The sequence below is a fragment of the Limulus polyphemus genome, unplaced genomic scaffold (genome assembly GCF_000517525.1).
Source record: "Limulus polyphemus unplaced genomic scaffold, Limulus_polyphemus-2.1.2 Scaffold1027, whole genome shotgun sequence".
Lineage (NCBI taxonomy): Eukaryota > Metazoa > Arthropoda > Merostomata > Xiphosura > Limulidae > Limulus > Limulus polyphemus.
Window position 1 is genome coordinate 142,331 of NW_013666637.1, and position 17,119 is coordinate 159,449.

Genomic DNA, 17,119 nt, shown 5'->3' on the forward strand with positions numbered 1-17,119 from the left:
AAATTAACGATGATAACTATCAGCAGACCAATTCTAGTCACTAAACATAATTCATTTTAAAGTTCTAAAGTGATTTGCTTGACACTATATATATCATAGAATACCCGAACGGTGTAATCAAAAACTTTCATTGAAAAGTTATAGCAACTTCAAAGTTAAATGCTAAAGCTTTCTTAACTGGTCATAACCCATTAAACAAAGTTAAATAAGCAATGTATGAGAATGAAACATTGCTTATTTAACTTTGTTTAATGGGTTATGACCAGTTAAGAAAGCTTTAGCATTTAACTTTGAAGTTGCTATAACTTTTCAATGAAAGTTTTTGATTACACCGTTCGGGTATTCTATGATATATATAGTGTCAAGCAAATCACTTTAGAACTTTAAAATGAATTATGTTTAGTGACTAGAATTGGTCTGCTGATAGTTATCATCGTTAATTTGCTATATTCACTGTGTTCTCCAATTGTTAACTTAAAATGTTATATTTTATTTTCTAAAAAGAAAAAAAAGTAAGAATGGGTATTATTCAAATATGCCCATGGTCCAACGTTGGATTTTTGCTTTTCTCCTATGGCACTAGACCAACACGCAAAAATGAACTTATTTGACTTTTTGGCACAAAAACAAGTTTGTTTTTATTTTTTTCATTAATAAAAATTAAATTTTAATGTAATTTTCATGCTTGCAAAGTTATTTAATACAAAAAAAGATGTTTGAAAAACATATTGTTTTTAGCACACACAAAAAGTTTATCCAAGGTACAGAAGATACATGCTAGTTATGGTATAAGACTAAGCGTTCATGAATTCCTTGACTGTTTTCTATGAGTAACTAAAATAGAGAATTCATGAACTTGAATCTATATACCAAGGGCTACAGATTCAAACGGTTCGAATTGCTAAACATCACGAGAAAAAAATTATATATGTGGTAATAATTAACTACAACCTCTGACGTATGTCTAATTTAGCCTTGGTATTTTTTATTCTACTTCATAGTCCATGAACCACATTTAATAAGCATTCTAGCGTATTCATGACAGCACACCAAAAACTGTCCTAAGAATTAAGAATATGCGACCTATACATATATGTGTGTGTAGCTCACGTGACATCAAACTGAAATATTATAACCAACTCGTCAATGAACTTGAATCTTGCCACGTGGAACATTTCCATGCTCGGAAGTTATTTTAGAATATCTTAAAATATCTCTAGAGATACGAAAAGACGTGCATAATGTTAAGTATTTTCTTCTTCAATTAGAGATGTTATATTTACCACAAAAATTTTAATAATTTAAGTAGTTTTCACTGTCATTAAATGGAAGTGACGCTATGAAAAAATAAAATATTTTATTTGTTACGAAGAAACAAACGATTTTATTTAAAATTCTTAAAAATTTGCAAAAATCAAGAAAAAATATCCCCCCCCCCAAAAAAAAACAACAACAAGATTTGATTAATATTCTGTTTGAATGAAATTATACGAATGTTGTTATGAACTTAGCTTCTTTAAGTTCTTAGCAATGGAAAAACTCGTATCAAACTAACAAGTCTATGGGCTCGAGTATTTTACCATACGGATAAAGAAACATCAGACTTACCTGTCTATGGCTACTTTGCTTTCTTTGATTAAACTTATGTGTGTGTTTTTCCGAAAAAAGTATTAAGATTCTCTTGTAGCTTTCTGGGCATATAAAATAATTAAACTAGAATTTTCCACAAAAATATATAATGAAACAGAAATGAAGGATGTATAGATGAAGACTTAAGTATATAACTATGACTGAAAGCTCGAATTCTGTCTTCTTGAAAATACGTATTTCTGTTCCTCTTATTTATATACTTAAACATGTATATGAGCTATCGGCATAAGACACGTGGACTTTTAGAGGTTATGTGTCTGACGTTCGTACATTTACACCAATCAAAATTAAGAACTATTATCCAATGAAAACACACATGTCGTTACTTGGCTGTAAGCGATGGTGTTCTTAGGAGATAAAATATGTGTTATACATATTTTAAAAATCTTCGTTATTTTTTTCTAAATCCAACATTAACAGTATTATTTGAATATAGATTTTTTATAGTTTCTATTGTTTGACAGAATAAATTTTAATTATTGATAAGTAAAAACAATTATTTGGCTAATTTTCTAACACAATCACTAAAGTTTCTTATTATTTTTAGTTTAATGGGGAAATTCATCTTATATTGTTACTTTGAAACACGAAATACAAGGACATTCATGACATAAAGTGAGGCTACAGCTCATGTATTTTAACGCTCTCTCATACTTCCGTTTTTCGTCTCACAAGAGTATTTCCGGTTGGGCGATGGTTTCTGACAAATTTTGCAAATAACAAGCCATTGATTTTGTATGTTTGGGGTATTTTTATTTTAAGTTACGAAAAAGGTAAGTTGTATTTACATAAATGTAAACGATAAAGACGCTAGTTAATGCTGAAACGTTTATTATAGTGCAAAATTTAATAAACTTATTAAATATAATATTTAAAGTAACTTAATACGAATATTGAGACACTTGTAGTATCTGATACTGATAGCAACGGCAACGATGTCGGCTTAAGCCTAACCTAACGAAATTCTCGAGCGATGTAATTGTTAGTCTAAATTAGTACTACAAATATCAATACCAATTATATTATGAGATAAGAGTGAGCTTATTTCTGATTCCGGTAATACTACTAAGACTCGGATACTTTGGCATTTCAGTAAGATATAGGCTGAGTTCTAACTTAGTTCTAACGTTAGCCTTTGGCTTTACTAGGTTTATGTGAATTAACTTTTATGATAAAGGTGTGGCACCAGTAACTGAGTAAGGAACATATTGATTTAGTTTACAAGTTAAGAACATTATGATTATTTAAAATTTAATTATATATTAAAAACTAGTGACTACTACTACTAGTAGTACTGCACTAGGCCTAAAAGTAATAATAAGATAACGTTACGTAGCAAAAAATGTGTGTAATTTTTTCTTTATTAGAAATTTAATAATATTTATTAAATAATTTATGTAATTATTAAAAATAAAAACACACACACACACATACATATATAGCAGTTTAGACTTAACGAGAAGAACTTTTACTTGTATGATATATGGCTATACTAATGTTTTAGGCCAGATATGAATAAATTACATCATACTGTACATTATGCAAACCAGTGCATATTTGGTGGTGATATTTTTTCATTAAACTGAAATCAATAGTTTAGGATATTTCATAATTAACAAAAGAAGCAAGTTCAAGTTGGCAATAAAAAATTTAACCCATTGAGATCATCTATTGCATTCCTTCAAAAATATATTGTCAAAATAACTTTTTGTGGCTAAAAGGTCTGAACCAGTAGTAGAGCTTTGAAAGAACTAATTTAGCATACGCGTCCCTCATAAATTGTTACTTGATCCTTTTTACCAATGGGGAGAAGTAATTATGTCAGATATTGTTACTTGAATGCAAAGAGCTCAAATATGCAGTGAGTACTAGAACTCCTTGTTTTTATGTATATTTTTCACTTATTGTTATTTAGAGTTTAGTGAAAGTAACCAAAATATAAAGTTTATAAAATTATACTAGCTTGGGTGCTAGTGTGATATATGACAGTCGCTCATGTGCTATGTTAGCACTGTGAAAATCAGCTAATTGGCTCCTGCTGTTATTATGCAAGGGTTACAGCTCCAATGGTAAAACTGATGACATTAAAACCATAAAATCAAAAGGATATATAAAAAGGTTGACAGTTAAAACTGTTAAGGTAAACAGTTTGTAACTTTCTGATCAGTATTGTAATCAATGCAGAGGAAAAAATGGTATTACTTTTCGAATTAATATTTTTCAACTTTTCTTTTTACTATATATTAATGATTTTTCTACAGTTAGGAGATAAGAGATAAAATAAATGTTTTACCAAAGAAACTTGATGTTCATTTAGGTTCTAGAGGTTGTGCAAATGAAATATGAAAACTTTAAGATGAAAAGAAGTATGTTTATTATTAGCATGAAAATCACCTTTCACTCAGACTCAAAAGGGCTTCAGAAATTATCAGTTATCGGTGATTTCTCTACTGTCAAGTGTTTTATGTAACAAAACCATTATATCTCTTTATTACTATTTCAGATCTATTCTGTTTTTAGCAATATAACATAGAGTATGTTTTTATAATCTCCTGATAAGTAATCCAATTACCAATTAGTAAAGCTCCCACTAACCATTTGCTAAGCTTCTTCAGTATTATAAATAGATTTTGTCAGGATTGGGACCTTTATTTATTTATTATTTCTTAAGCTCTCCTGAAATAGCGTTTTCTTAATTAAATTGTAAGCAAAAATTCTTCCCACCTTTAAAGAAATTTGTCAGTTTAAGGATAATTCTTCTCCATCATTTGAAACACTATTAAACAAAATCATTTAGTACTTCAACTATGTTTCTTTCTTTCGTAACATGTTTTTTTAAAATCTTTCAAAGGATCAATATTATAAGAGCATAAGAAAAGTTAAGGTGGCAAGTGATCATTCAGTACTATATTTTTTATTTTTTTTGCAATACAGCTGAAATATAGATATATATATACACCTTCCCTATACCAATCTAGCCAAATTTTAAAACAATTCAAACTTAAAAACTTGTGTCAACATCAATAAATATAGAATTTTGGATTTTATGAAATTGAAAACCATTTCAAATTGTGTATATAAATTGCTAGAATACACAAAAAATATGTTATTTTAAGATTGAACTATTCAGTTCTAATCATCTTCAAGCAAACTTTATTTTCAATATTGTTTCAACCATTTGAAACTGTTCTTTCCAACTCATCCAGTTTTCCATATAGATTTGTAAGCAACCCCAAAAGCAAATTAATATTCAACCAGATAGCTACATTAGATTGCTAAGGAAGCACAATAATGGAGATAAGAGGATAACTAAAAACAAAACACATATAATTCTATATATAATGTTTTGATTCTAACTTCTTTACCTCCATTCTTATTATTTTGGTGAATTAAAAAAAGTAATTATTCAATAGTCTATAAGTTTCTAGTATCTGATTAACATATCTTAGTTTTTGTTTTTGAAATTTGTACTGCAACATTTTTTATGTGTTTTTAGTTATGCTTATTCTAAAATTGTTTTCATAAGAAGATATTTCTTGATCTTTATTCAGTTGAAAAATCATTTATGTTACAGTGCTTGATTAAATGTTAGAAATCAACAGAATAAGACAGATGTTGAACATATCTTTCAAGATTTATTGAAGTTTTAGTAAGTAATAAACTATTGTAAAGTGGAAAAGATAGTAAAATTTCCACATTGTTAGAATTTGTATCTTGAAAAAATAATAAAAACTTGCATGTAAGTGAAACGTTTAAGGGTACAGCTAAACAGTATAGCAAGAGAGAGAAAAAAAAAAGAGTTGTTCACATGTATTATAGAACTGAGTTTTTCCAAAAAATATTAATAAATATTAACAATTTTTTCCTAATCGGTCCATCATCCATATCTTTTCATGGACTATCAACTTTCACAATTTATTGAAACAAAATCTGTTATTATTATTGTTAAATGAATGTACAGTATAATTTCAAATAATTTTAATTTTGAACCAAACAAAATTTTGGTATAATTTGAATGGATATTTTTGGAATAAGTTAACCTGTATGGTGTGCTTTCTTTATGTGAACACATCCAAAAAAATATTACCTTTTGTTGTTTCTATTGTTAATGTACTTTCCATTTGTGTTTTAGGGCACACATCATAAATTTAGAAGGATTTAGTCCTGAATCCTGAAGTGTGTACAAAAGTTGGTGTCATCAGTTGTTAGTCCTGATGACGGAAATACATAGTTTTGGCGTAGAGCCTATAATGTGTCATGCCTGGAACAAGGATAGAACTCGTGAGTACATTATTCTAAGCATTATATGGAGATTTCTTTAAATATTTGTTAAAAAACAGACCACAAAAACAATTTTGTATGACAAGGAAATTTACATAATAATCTGCAATACAATCTTATTTGGTAGAATCCCCAAGAACTAGTAAAATATTTATCAAATTAAAAATAAAATGGGAAGCAAAACCATAATTTTTAAATGCTTACATAGCCATTACTGTTTTTTTTTTTTTGTTGTTGTTGTTATTGTTGCCAGCTTGGAGACTTAAACAGATCTTACAATAGGTTTTGATATTCCAAAACTCAAAGCTTCTCATATCGTACACATTATTCTAAGTTTTATGTAATAATATCTTGATAGCTCTTTATAACTATTTCAGATATATTCTGTTTTTAGCAATATATCATAGTTTAGTTTTTAATAATCTCCTAATAAGTAATCCAATTGCCAAGAAATGGCTGATTGCTATTTTTTGACTATTAATGTTTGTACAGTTTTGAAATGTCATGGAAAATTAATAACTAACTTTTCAAGTCTGGAAAGCTTTGATTTTCCATGAACTTGTACAAAGTCATGGAAAATAATTTTTGTGGATGTACTTTAATTTTGGGAGTTGGAATTAGTTTCTTGTGTGAGGTGTGTTATTATTGCTTCATATATATTGTATAACTAGCACTATTTTTGACTAATAGGTGCTTGTGATGTCATATATAAGTAGCTATAAAAATCTGATAACCAAGACTAGAATGGGACAAGCTGCCTTACTACTAATATTTGAAACAAATCATGCACATAATGATACTGCTGTAATTGGTTTTAATTTTCATAAGTTTATTTTTGGGGGGTGATCTTCAGAATTATTAAATTTAGTGTGCAAAGTATTTACATCAAAACAATTTTAACTTGTTTCGAGTATCTACTATTTAATCATAATCATATGACTGAATCAACAGCACAAAAATGTGAGACTTAGTACAAGTATGTGAAAATTTCCCCCTTAAAATGTTTAATTTTCAATGTTACTGTATTTTCCCCAGTAGTAATTAGTAAAAGCAACAACACTTCAAGTAAAAAATGTGTATGTTCTCTGCCACTTTACAAGTGAGACCATGCATGAAACTTGAATGACTGTAATCCAATGAAGTCACCAAAATGTCAATCACATGTAGCTACTCATCATGAATCATGTTGAAAAATATTAACTTTTGGTGTTATTGTGTGAGAAGCTGAATAACAGTAATTTTAGTAACAATTCTTCAAAGCTGTTGAAATATAACAAGCTGTGATAAGTCAGCACAAAAATTTTGTCTGTTTTTAACATTTGTTTCATCATACAGTATTGAACCTAACAAAGTCACTTGATCTGATAAAGTGGAAAAGAACATTCAATAAAATATCAGAATGTTGTATAATGGACTTGTTACAACATCAACATAAATTTGCAATAATAATTCAGATATTTATAGATTTTATATTTGTTTACATAATGAATTAATTTAATGAGTTGATAAGTTTTGTTGTTCATTAGAAAAATTATTCATTTTGAAATATAGAAATTTCAATGAAATTAAACCCTTAAAAAGATGTGTAACAGATACACCCCAGATAACTGAAATTAAGATTATGGATAAAAATTAATAAATGCATTTTTATTTACACAATAAATCTCATAAAATTGTATCACAACAGATGTAAAAAATAAATTATAGTGCTAAAAATTTCTATTGGAAGTTGTTATTAGATTAATATGGTAGGTTACTGCCATTATTGTACTCCTCTATAACTAGTGAATTTATTAATATACATTTTATTTTGTTTTTATACAGTACTTAGTTTGGGAACAGGATGTCATCTTGTACTTGTGAAACTTGGCCTTAGGGGTTATTCTCTAAAGCAGAAGCCTGTCAGGTTTGTTTTAGCTACTATATTTGGCAGTTGTGTATGGTGGTCAGTGCTCTCTTAGTATGAGATTACCTGCTCAATTGTCGCATGTGTGTAGCAAAGCTTTCCATTTCGAGGAATCTATCCTGATTTCAACTTGGCTGAGCTTTGGAGGATTAATACTTCTTGGGTGAGAGTTTCTCTCACTTTAACATCTTTGTGTTTTTTTTTTAACTGAGATTATCTTGCCTCTAAAGAAGTGTGATTCTGCTTCTATTTGTTTTCTTGTTGCTGATCGGCATTCTTCTCAGTTTGCCTTTGCTTTGGTGTTCAAATTAGTGTTGTTTTAAATGTTTTATTGCACTTAATCCTAAGTTCCAGTTTGCGTTTGTTTGAAATGAAAATACTTTATCACAACAAGTTCAGCCAATTTCAATTTAGATCAAATCTATTTGATTCAATTGAGTGAAGACATCACATTTTTTGTCTTAAATAAAGTATTGTTTTGGTGATAGAAAACTTAGTTTTCATTTTATTTTTTCTTCTAAAGTAAATAGACCTTCTTACTTATTTCCACCAGCCAAATACAAGAATCTTTAGTTACTCCAACTACCTGTGTGATAAAATATTCTCTATTGTGAAAACACATTAATACAGAAAGTAATACAAGTATCATTTTCATTGTTCTATATCTTGAGGTCACCATACTTTGGCCTTGGTATATACAACAGATCACAATAATTTTTATTTGCTTGTTGAAAGTGGAGTGAACAATAAAATGCCATTAAATTGAAATTGGTAAGATACGATTACGAAGCTACATCTGTTTTACTGTATTCAGCATAACAAATGCAATATTTAAACAACATTTGAAATCCATATTATTTCAAACAAAAAATTAGGTTTAAGCAAAACTCTCTCTTAATTATTCATTTCATTACAAAAAGTCAAAATATGATTTTATTTTTATTTTTTGTGGTTATTCTTTTATAATGATAAACTTACTTCAATAGCATGTGGGATGTGTAGGCTTCTCATTGAGTTTGTTTGTTTGTTTTCAAAGGAAAGCCACTTTGGGCTATCTGCTGTGTCCACTGCAGGGTATCATACCCTGGATTTTTTATTGAGTTGAAAATAGCTTGTAACAAAATACATATGTGAACAATAATGATTTATGATTTTGTTGCTAAATTAATGTTCCTTATTTCTGCTGTCAACATAATTGCTAACTTAAGTACTGTGATGTCGGGGGGGGGATAACATGAGCAAGTGCAAATGTATCTAAACAACATAATTATATAATACATAAACAAAAATTGTTTCAGGAAGTATATCATTATTCAATAAAACACAACATAAGTTGTGTGGGATTTTATGTTCTTGTTAAATTAATTTTTTATGGTCATCATAAGAAAAATCAAATTTTCATTTATGGAACATTGTGTAATTATATTACTTCAACTTTTATTACTTACTGTTATCCTTCTGTTGATAACTTTGAGATAACTTACGATGTAACAAGATATAATTTACTCACATTTGATTCCATAAACTATGCCAATCCTAGACCTAAGAGGTTGGTGATTTGACATAGATGATTTACATGTAATTATGAATGAAAACAACGATGCAAACATTCAGTATATTCAACACTATCATGTGAATAACTTAATTTGAATGGAAGTAATGCATGGAGTGGTTTGTTTTTCATTCCTCACCTCTTAAATATTTACAGTTACTATTTAGTCATTTTCAAATTACATAAACATTAAGTGTTATAATTATCAAGTTTAGGAATGGAAGAATAATGAGTTGTATTGAATTCAGGTTGTTAGTTGCCACACATTTAGTCAAAGTAGTGAGGTTTTAAATTGTATATCAGAAAGATGTTGAAAAATCAGAAATGTTCTAGTGGGTCTGTGATATGATGAATGATTCATTGGCCAGTGAGGCCTGGAAACTGTTAGGAAGGGGATATTTTTAGAAATTTTTGTAGGGTGATTTTTCTGTAATTTTTAGGAGACTAGTACATGAAAAACTTACCAGAAACTAAGATAATATGAAAGTGATTTTGATCTCAATTCTCTTCAAACTTCAGCCGTGGAGTGCTTAAAATTAATATATTTTTTGTAAGTATTAGACCAGTTATTTATATAATATCATTCAATCCTAACTAATCCATTTTATGGCAAATAAACTGATTAATAGGAACTAGCATGTACTGATTGGTTTATTGGCCATAAAACCAATTAATCAGAATCAGACTATTATACAGATTATTATACAAAATTCTTGATTTTAGACCATTCATGACTGAAATTTGAAAGAGAATTTATGGATGTGACAATAATGATAGAAGTAAATTAAAGAATCATTCCTGCTATTTGAAGAGACAATCAGACAGTCTTTACTGTCCTAATATTATTAGCTAAGTGATTAAATGTATTCAGCTGTTTTGCTTTTTGAATTAAATTTCACATCCTCTGTCAGTTGTATTTTTATTTTAAGAGGATGAACCTATTCATTTTACCTTACTACTTGAGCAGTCATTCCTATTGGTCTTACTGCTTGATTTAAGGAAACAGCTTCATTCAGGAATAATACTACTTAACTAAATGTAGTAGCAGAGTAGTCTATTAGGAATATAGGAGATTCTGAGAAGATAACTCACCTCTGCATACAGAAATGCTATTTCCCTCATGTGTCTGCCTATGAGATTTACATACCACTAATCTTGAGCTAACTCCCACCTAAATTCACGTGTTTAATGGGAACTATGCTGGTGTATGATGATGTCATCATGTGACAATAGCCATCCTTCAATAGGAAGGTGACACAACCTCTATGTGCAGTATCTCCCTCGATGCACTTGCATTTCTAATAACTTTATTCTTTTCCTTGACTTTGCATTGAACACATATGTTCAAATTTCTCCTCTGGGTTCAATTTGATGAGACTTGCATTTTTTAACAAAACTTTTATTTTCGTTTTCTTTAGCTTTTGTTTCAAAAGCTTTAATTTTTTATCATAAATTCTAAGTGACAGTGACTTCAACTTTGTCCTGTTGGGTGATGATGTTGTGTTTATAGTGGCTTCAGGAAATTCATTGACTGTATAAGACATTACTGCCATTGTACAGCATGTTCTAGGATCCATCATGCATGCTGGGCCTTCTATTTCTGTCCATTTAACCAATATCTCTTCCCCTCAATTTGAGGTTGAACAAGAGGAAGATGAATTTGATCACCTGGATTTCCTACCAGTTAAGAAAAATCCTCAACCTTCCACATTGTTTCAGGACTTGTTTTATCAGGTATCTTTCTTTCTTTTTTGCCTATGTCTTGTGGTTTCTCCTGTTCTTTAGTCCACAATCTTAATCCTTATAATCTGACATTTGGTTTCATTCCCAATTTTTCCCTTAACTCTAGTAACACGGGTACCTTTTACTGCGCATGACACAAGGTTTTAGTGTTTTACATTCAAAATTTTATTAAACTACTTTTTGTTTATATTCAACCAATTAGAATAGCATAAAATCTTAGCTAATAATCGATATTTTAATAGTGTACAAGTTTTAAGTTCTTAATTCTAAAAGGAGATATATAAAAAAAATCCTGAATTTACACTAGTGTAACACACATGACAAATTTTGTCTTAGCATGTCATCATCCCTATTTTATCCATCACCCCTTGAAAATGTATGAAATTAAATGTAAAATGCTCTCTATAAAATCGTTATTGCTTAAACAGACCATACTTTTTATGGTCTTCAATTTTGTTATGTTACAGAGCTATCAAAGAGAAAATCAGACCCCCTCCTGCCACATCTTCCCTTTCACAATTGGTTGATAATTCTCTCTTACATTTCATTATATATTATTTATAACCAATAAAAAGTCAAGGTTTCATCTATCAAATGGCGTTTTGTATAACATTGTGTTTTGAACAGATAATAGTTAATGTCACTCTGAGTAGCAATTTTGTTCCCGTGAGAAAGTTAACGACTAGCTTGGATGAATTTGTAATGACTTTTGTCTGTCGCATAGTTAGAAAGCCAGGAAAATTTTTAGAAGTAAATGAATTTGTCAGTTATTTAAGACTAGAATAGGTAAAATAAGTATTAATAATATAATTAAAATTGTTCTCGAAGTACGCATGCGAGCAGCTCGTTGGTAATGTACTTTAATAGCTTAATGTGACCTGCACATTCCCTGAGTGATTTACAACTTATAATGGCACTGATAGCAGTTAGACACAGTTCAATGGGCAATATAAAGGGCAATAAAACAATAAAATTGGTTTTAGGGATTACACAAAGGAAATTTGAGATGACGAAAAGTATTTTTAACATGAAAATTACTTTGCACATGGACTATTCTAAACAAATATTCAATATATTCATGGACAAAACTCTATTTTATTTTAGTAAAAGTACTTCACTAAGAAATATGACTTTTTTTGTATGTGTAAGACTTGTAATATTAACATAAAGACTGCCAAATTTTGTGAAGACATACCCAATATATAGAGAATTATAAGTATTAAATTTGTGTCAACTTTAAACGAGTACAGAAGATCACGTGACTTGGTCATATCGACCAACCCCTTGTAGGAAGAGTTAAACAGCTTTGCACCCATACCCAAATGCCTCATTCTTTCCATCTTCTTGACTTCTGTTTCCTAGCGTACACATGTTCTTCTATTCTCTTTCTATATTTTCAGTCTGTGGTATCTCTGTCATCTGCTTGGGGAGGAGACCTCTTTTACTTTTGTTTCACTCTCAAGTGCACTGTTTTTGCAACCTAATTTTTTTCTCACCACAATCATATGCTATCTATCCTCCCAACACTTCATGTCTGAGGTGCTTCATTGTGCTCCAGATGGGTTTTCAGAAGAGGTTCTTTCCCTTCTTTTTACCATGGTGGTCTGTATTACTTCTTCTGCCCTATCTCTGCTCACTTGGTTCCTCTGCTGTTGGGACCTGTTGGATCAGGATACACTCCTCCCAGTGTACAACTACCTACTTGTTATCTGTGTCATCTCTGTAAGGCATCCTTTTTTCAGCCTGCCTGTCTTGGTTCACTAACCTTTGGTCATACTTTTCTACTAACAGATGAGTTCTTCAAGTTTTCACCATTTCACCCCCCCTATCTCCTCTTGTTTCCTTTTCTTCTTCCTTAGACCCAATCTATCTATGGTGTATTGAAGATGCAGTATCAAATATTTTGGCTAAACACACCATCAACAGAGTATGTGGCTCATCACCAGTATTTTATTCTCATCTGTTTATGAACCCAATACAGAAAGCTACTCGGTTGCAGTGGCTTCTGAAGCTATTCAAGTCATTTCTCACCCCCACTCAATATTTGATGCATCTTCTTCAACTTTCATCTCAGCTAAGATCAGCCTTTTCTCCTATGCTTGTGAGGTATACCTCTTCCAGTTGACTTTGCTAGACCAGTGGATTCCTTCTCAGGATCCATTATCCTCAATTGTGAATCTTTCCTATCCACTACTCAAGGAATTGTCATGGTGGCTGGACTGTGTCAATACTACTTACAGTGTTTCCTTACCACTCACAGGCTGGATCCTCATCTCTTCACCAGTGCTTCCATATCAGATTGGGGTGCTTCTTTGAATGATGACATGACTTCTGGCACTTGGATACAGGATGAGTTTTTTACTCCACATTAACATGCTTGAACTTCTTACTGTTTGTCAGGCATTTTCCCATTTCCTGCCCTTACTGGTGGATCACATGGTTATAATCCACTCTGATAATTCCACAATTATTTTTTACATGAACCATCATGGGAGCACCCGTTTGCTTTTGGGCATTGGACCTACTCTTCTGGACCCATTCACATCAAGTTCATCTCATTGTTCATGTGCTAGGAGATATGAACCTGTTTGGTGGACCACTCATCTTGGCCAGACTGTATTCTACCAACAGAGTGGTCTTTCCACTTCCAGGTCTTTCATTGGGTACACCTCTCACAGATACCTTTGCTCCCTCTTTTTTCCAGGGACTTCTCTCCTTCTACCCTTATTAGATGGGTCCGTCAGCCCTCCACTTAGTATATTATTTTCTAGATGTTGATGCTCACAGGCTGTTTCACATTACTTTGCATCAGATTCATCACTTCTCTCACTCTCTTGCTTCCCACTTTTGCCAGCCCATGGATGAGATCTTCTTGGTGAACATATGGATGACTCCACATGTGTCCACTGCTCATTATCTTCATCACCTAGCTGATTCATATCATGCAGGATTTTGGCTTTTCCCAATCACCATTCTTCACTCAACACACCATCTTCTTCCCCAATATCCATATTGAGACAGGAGGACAGAAAGTGTTGATCCCATCCATCCTGGCTCTACCAGTGCCCGCTGTGAGATGGGGTGTGTTGCAGGACCACTTGAAGTATCCTAATGGTATACAAATTTATTCAATTGTATGATCCAGACCATACCAATTCCAGAGGCTATTGTGGAAAAAGTTGGCACCAGGGAAGTGACTGCTGACTTCTTTGACTTGTGCTTGCTTGCTTTAAAAAACAGGTTTTTGTGGTCACCCATTGCACTGTCTCCTTTCTGGGTGCTCTAATGGGGATCTGGAGACTTCGGGCATCCACAACATGAATTTTCTTCCCCTACAAGTGGAGCATGGGAGACTTTTGCCACTTAAAGTTCCTAGCTGCTGGAATGGTGGACCATGAAGAATACTCACCAGTTGGGCTTGGCACAATACAGTGAGAAGTAGGGTGGTGGTGACACTTTCAGTGTAGTACAGGTCATCCCTTACTCAACTATTGCGCTCTCCTTCTGCAACCAGAGTCTGTCCAGTAGAGTCTAGTTGTGGACATAACATACTTTCTGATCACATCCTAACCACATTACACATACTGGCTCACCAACCACGTGTGCAGGTGCTTGTTTGGTAATGATCACATTCCACCCATCCTTGTGACACTTCACAGACTCTTTTGACTTTCTCTCCCTTTCATCTCAGGTGAAGACTATACCTTGTTAAGACGAGATGTGGTTTTCCCGACCTCCCCACTTCCAACATTTTTTTTTTTCCTTGCCTCATCTAAGAATGAAGTTATCATGAGTGCACATGTATATCAAGAGTTACTATGCATGTGGGTTGTCTCCTTTCTTTTGGTGGAGGGCTATTTTTGCATGATGATGTAATCATGCACTATGCAGTTCACATTAAACAAGTGAATTTAGATTGGAGTTAGCTCAAGGCTAGTAGCATGCAAGTATCATAGGCAGATGTGTGAGAGAAATAACATTTCTGGCTTGGGGGGGTAAGTATCTATCAGAAATAAATTTTCAGATTAGTAAAATATTAACTTTCATGGTGAGTAGGTGGCAATATGGCTCAGTTTGATGAATTACACATATATATATATATAGATAAATGTAGTAATTGCTCTATTTTTATCATATTCTTTCAACCATGGGAATCAAAATCAAATAGAAGTGTCATACACAGATAAAGCTTTCTTTCATCCAGTAACCAAAATTTTTAGAGATATTGTTTCGAAACTTCTGTAAAATACATTATTATACTTGCCACCTGCTGTAAAGCTGTTGAATAACATACAGCAGTATTGACAATGAAAGCTTTAACTTGTTTCAGATGAATGAAAGGTGTAGCCTTTTATTTTCATAGCTTTACAAGTGAAAGTTATATGGCTATGATGAGTTATATTTAGCAAAGCATTTAAAAGAAGAATGTTGTAGTTTACAAAAATGATGGTTTGGGATGAGTAATTGATAGATTACCTTGGTGGGCTACTATATGTAGGTGGCAGACAGTGTTCTTATTTCCTAGAAATGGAAAATGCCTTTTTTTTCAACTTGAAAGTGAAAAACCTCCAGTTTCAAGGGAGTGTCCTCACCAGCCTGATGGCCATATGTTTGTCAGAGCTATTTAACTGAAGGTCAGCTGGCTGCATTTGGGCTCCAAGCATTGAAAGGATCCCTTAGTTAAAATTTAAGTTTGTAAAATAAGAAACATAACTTATTTCACCTTATAAAGAAGTAAAATATTGTTTGTATATTGTTTGCATTGTTTATCACATGGATTTAAATGTACAGTATACAAATATATGTTCTGGCATCCAAACAGATCTATACAATTTAGGATTCAAGACTGTTAAGTATAGCCTGTGAGTTACAATGAAGCTTCCCCACCTCTCCCTGGCCAATGTCTGAAATCAGTCTACTACTGACTGAATGATAATTCTTATTCAATTGTGTAAATATTTTGAACCAAGTGATTATTCTCTTTTATTGAACTTAAAATTAATGTAGAGCTTACATATAGATTTAATTATCGTATGAACTTGAAATATGACAATTGTTTGACATTAAAACTCCATGAACATATTTTAGACAAATTATCTGTAAAGAATGAAACATTTAAAGATATTCTGAATTTATTTCAAATTAGGAACATTTATTTGAGTATGGCATTATTCCATAACAAAAAAAGGAGCTAAATTTTTTTATCCATTTTTAGAATAAAATGAAATGTGAAGTTATTTACTATAACTTATTCTTCATGCATGTCAACATTTGTTTTTCATTCTTTTGAAATAGAACTTGCCCTGTCACCTAACAATAATGAAGTACATATCTTCAGAAGAGAAGGAGATAAGTGGGTACAAACAGATGTGTTATCACAGCATGATCTTCGAGTAACCAGCATTGACTGGGCACCAAATACAAACCGTATTGTCACATGTTCAGCTGTAAGTTTAGTCACTGTATTGAGGGTTATGTATGTCAAAGTAACAATTCTTTTTTGTCTTAACTGCATTAATATAGGTTATGCTATTCATTTTTAAGTAACTTAATTTTTTTTCAATAAAATATGGAATTATGAGATTACAAAATCAGCTCATGTGGCTCAAGAAAGCTATAATAATAGTAGATGAGCTAATGAGATTATGGGAAATGTTGTTTCCAGTACAAAGCTAATTGTCATCAAGGAATTCTGATCATGAACATTTCTACAGTTAACATGCAAAGTGTTTGATATTGACCACCATTTATGCCAACTGCTACTTGCATTTGTGAGTGAACATGATACACGGATGAATGATACTTATTTCCAACAATCGCACTTGGCAACCTATGCTCTCTTTCAAATGTGTGAAGGTAACAGCCTCATCTTGATAGACCAATGACCGGAGTTTGCCATAGCCAAAAAATCATCAAAAGTGAGATCTGAAGATCATACTGGCCATGTGTTTGTGGGAAATGTAAGCTAATTTCTTGACTCTGGACTC

The 17,119-nt window shown here is 31.6% G+C and overlaps 2 protein-coding genes across 3 annotated transcripts in view; one reads left to right on the forward strand and one right to left on the reverse strand.

The window, feature by feature from the left end:
• Positions 1-1,872, reverse strand: part of LOC106461770 (calumenin-like) — a 4,248-nt gene extending 2,376 nt beyond the window's left edge. Inside the window, exon 1 of the mRNA XM_013921623.2 lies at positions 1,609-1,872. The gene's annotated coding sequence lies outside the window, so the exon portion shown is untranslated. The remainder of the gene's footprint in view (positions 1-1,608) is intronic.
• A 397-nt stretch (positions 1,873-2,269) lies between these two features.
• The window catches only part of LOC106461774 (actin-related protein 2/3 complex subunit 1A-like), a 48,598-nt gene continuing 33,748 nt past the window's right edge, over positions 2,270-17,119 (forward strand). The window contains exons 1-3 of one of the 2 annotated variants that reach the window (XM_013921628.2): positions 2,270-2,423; positions 5,783-5,931; positions 16,428-16,579. In XM_013921628.2, the coding sequence (XP_013777082.1) occupies positions 5,865-5,931; positions 16,428-16,579 (219 nt within the window). In that variant the 5' untranslated portion in view covers positions 2,270-2,423; positions 5,783-5,864. Of the gene's footprint in view, positions 2,424-2,583; positions 2,743-5,782; positions 5,932-16,427; positions 16,580-17,119 lie in introns of those variants that run through there. The other variant, XM_022388811.1, reaches the window with a different exon arrangement.